The sequence below is a fragment of the Aplidium turbinatum genome, chromosome 1 (genome assembly GCF_918807975.1).
Source record: "Aplidium turbinatum chromosome 1, kaAplTurb1.1, whole genome shotgun sequence".
Taxonomy (NCBI): domain Eukaryota; kingdom Metazoa; phylum Chordata; class Ascidiacea; order Aplousobranchia; family Polyclinidae; genus Aplidium; species Aplidium turbinatum.
Genome location: NC_137472.1, coordinates 11,870,108 through 11,872,181, shown reverse-complemented (window position 1 = coordinate 11,872,181; position 2,074 = coordinate 11,870,108). Strand labels below are relative to the sequence as shown.

The 2,074-nt window shown below is 38.8% G+C and overlaps 1 protein-coding gene across 1 annotated transcript; it reads right to left on the bottom strand.

Annotated features, from left to right (window-relative positions):
- Positions 1-1,047: 1,047 nt before the first annotated feature.
- On the bottom strand, positions 1,048-1,812 carry LOC145777310 (protein CFDP2-like). Its single transcript, XM_082588701.1, has one exon. The coding sequence runs from the start codon at positions 1,810-1,812 to the stop codon at positions 1,048-1,050; it is 765 nt and encodes a 254-aa protein (XP_082444827.1).
- Between the last annotated feature and the right edge of the window lie 262 nt (positions 1,813-2,074).

Genomic DNA, 2,074 nt, shown 5'->3' with positions numbered 1-2,074 from the left:
CTCCCTCATCAATACCTTCTATTTCTCTGAGAATCATTTCACTATACAAGTTAAACAGATCTGGTGACATCACACAGCCTTGTCTAACCCCACGTTGAATTTCAAAATATCTAGACAGACCTTCCGGTAGGTGAACTGCAGCTTGTTGTTGGTAATACACATTCTTAATTATGCGCAGGCCCTTGTGATCAACATTAATGTTGTTCAGCATCTCAAAAAGCTGTTCGTGACGAACTTTATTAAAGGCTTTTTTAAAATCTACAAATGCTAGATATAGGTCTTGCTGGACTTCGATTGCTCTTTCACCAAGCATTCTCATCGTGAAGATTGCGTTGGTTGTTCCTCTGTCTTTCATGAAGCCAAATTGATTGCCCCCTATTTCTGGAAGCAATTGCCTTCTTAAGCGTTGGAGGATGATCTTTAGCAGCAATTTTACAGTGTGTGAGATCAGACTAATAGTGCGATGTTTGTCGCAATCAAGTGTTCCTGGAGCTTTGGGTAGTGCAATGAATATTGATTTCAACATGTCCTCAGGAATCACACCACTTTCATATATTCTGTCTAAGAGCTTCCATATAATGTTTATTCCTTCTTCATCCAGGGCTTTAAGCATTTCCTCACAGATTTCATCTGGCCCAGCTGCTTTTCCTGTTTTCATTTGATGCAGAGCCCACTTAACTTCGGCTTTCAAGATCGGTGGACCTGTCACATCTCGAGATGCATCTTCAGTAAGCTTGCTTCTGCTCGCATCCCGAAAGAGGTCCTGTATATAATTTTCCCATCTCTGAGTTACATCTTTTGGGTCATGAAGGATGTCTCCATTTGCCGCTCTGATACACTTCGATGTTGGTGGTGATTTTTTGCCTACAAGCTCGTTTATCTTTTTGAACATGTTTTTCCCATCAAGTCGAAGTTTCTCAATTTCTAGACATTTTTCTTCAAGTCATTTTTCTTTAGCTTTATGACATTCTTTATTAATTTCAAGGTTTACTATACGATATTGTATTGGATCTTGTTTCAATTTACGACGTTTGTCCATTAAATTCCTTATTTCAGAATTGAACCAATAAGTTGAAGTTTTCTTGCTCTGGTCCATCTTAGGAATATTAGTGTCTGCGCTACCTTGATAACAGTTGAATATACATTCCAGTAAGTTTCGGGGTCTTGCGGCAAAGTATCTGGCAAGTTTTTCAGGACATCATGTTTGAAGTTTGCACAAACATCTAAATCACCGAGAGAATGTAGGTTAAACTTTAGTTTTGGTTTTTGAATGCACTTGAAAAACAGTTGGAATCTTGCGACGACTGGATTGTGGTCCGAGTCAATATCTGCTCCTGGGTATGCATGGCAATCCTTAACAGCATTCCTGTATCGAGTACTCATCAAAATGTAATCTATTTGATTTCTTGCTCTGTCTCCTGGGCTTGTCCAGGTGTACCTTCTTCTTCGATGTACGTTAAACCAAGTGTTAGTAAGTGTCAGGTTTTTGTCCCTACACCAGTCAACCAGCCTGTCACCTCTCTCATTTCGTTCACCAAGCCCAAACTGACCAACAATTTTACCTTCCTCCATACATCCAACTTTGGCATTAAAGTCTCCCATAACCATTGTAACTTCATTTGGTTTGCAAGTTTTGTAGAGATCATTCAAGGACTCATAGAACTTACTGATTTCATGTTCGTCCGAGTTAGCTGTGGGAGCATATACAACTATAATATTTACGTTGAAAGGACTTGATTTGAGTTTCACCATTAGCATTCGTTCATTCTTTGGCCAGAAGGAGAGCACTGACTTTGCTAATTGCTCAGACATTAGCAGAGCTACTCCATGTTGATGTTTTAAGCCGGCTGAATAGAAAATCCTTTTTTTATTTTTAGTAAATTCTCCCGAATTAGTCCATCTAATTTCACATAGACCCAAGCAATCAAGTTTCATTTGGTCTAGCTCTACCAACACGTTATCTAACTTTCCTGCTTGGTGGAGCGTTCTAACATTCCATGTTCCAATTCTAGATATCTTTTTTCTAAAGTTTCTTGCATTGTTTGAGTTGGCATAATGTAATGTATAATATTTT

Bases quoted from the DNA above. Each gene is read 5' to 3' on its own strand.
- LOC145777310 (XM_082588701.1), bottom strand. From the start codon at position 1,812: ATGTCTGAGCAATTAGCAAAGTCAGTGCTCTCCTTCTGGCCAAAGAAT.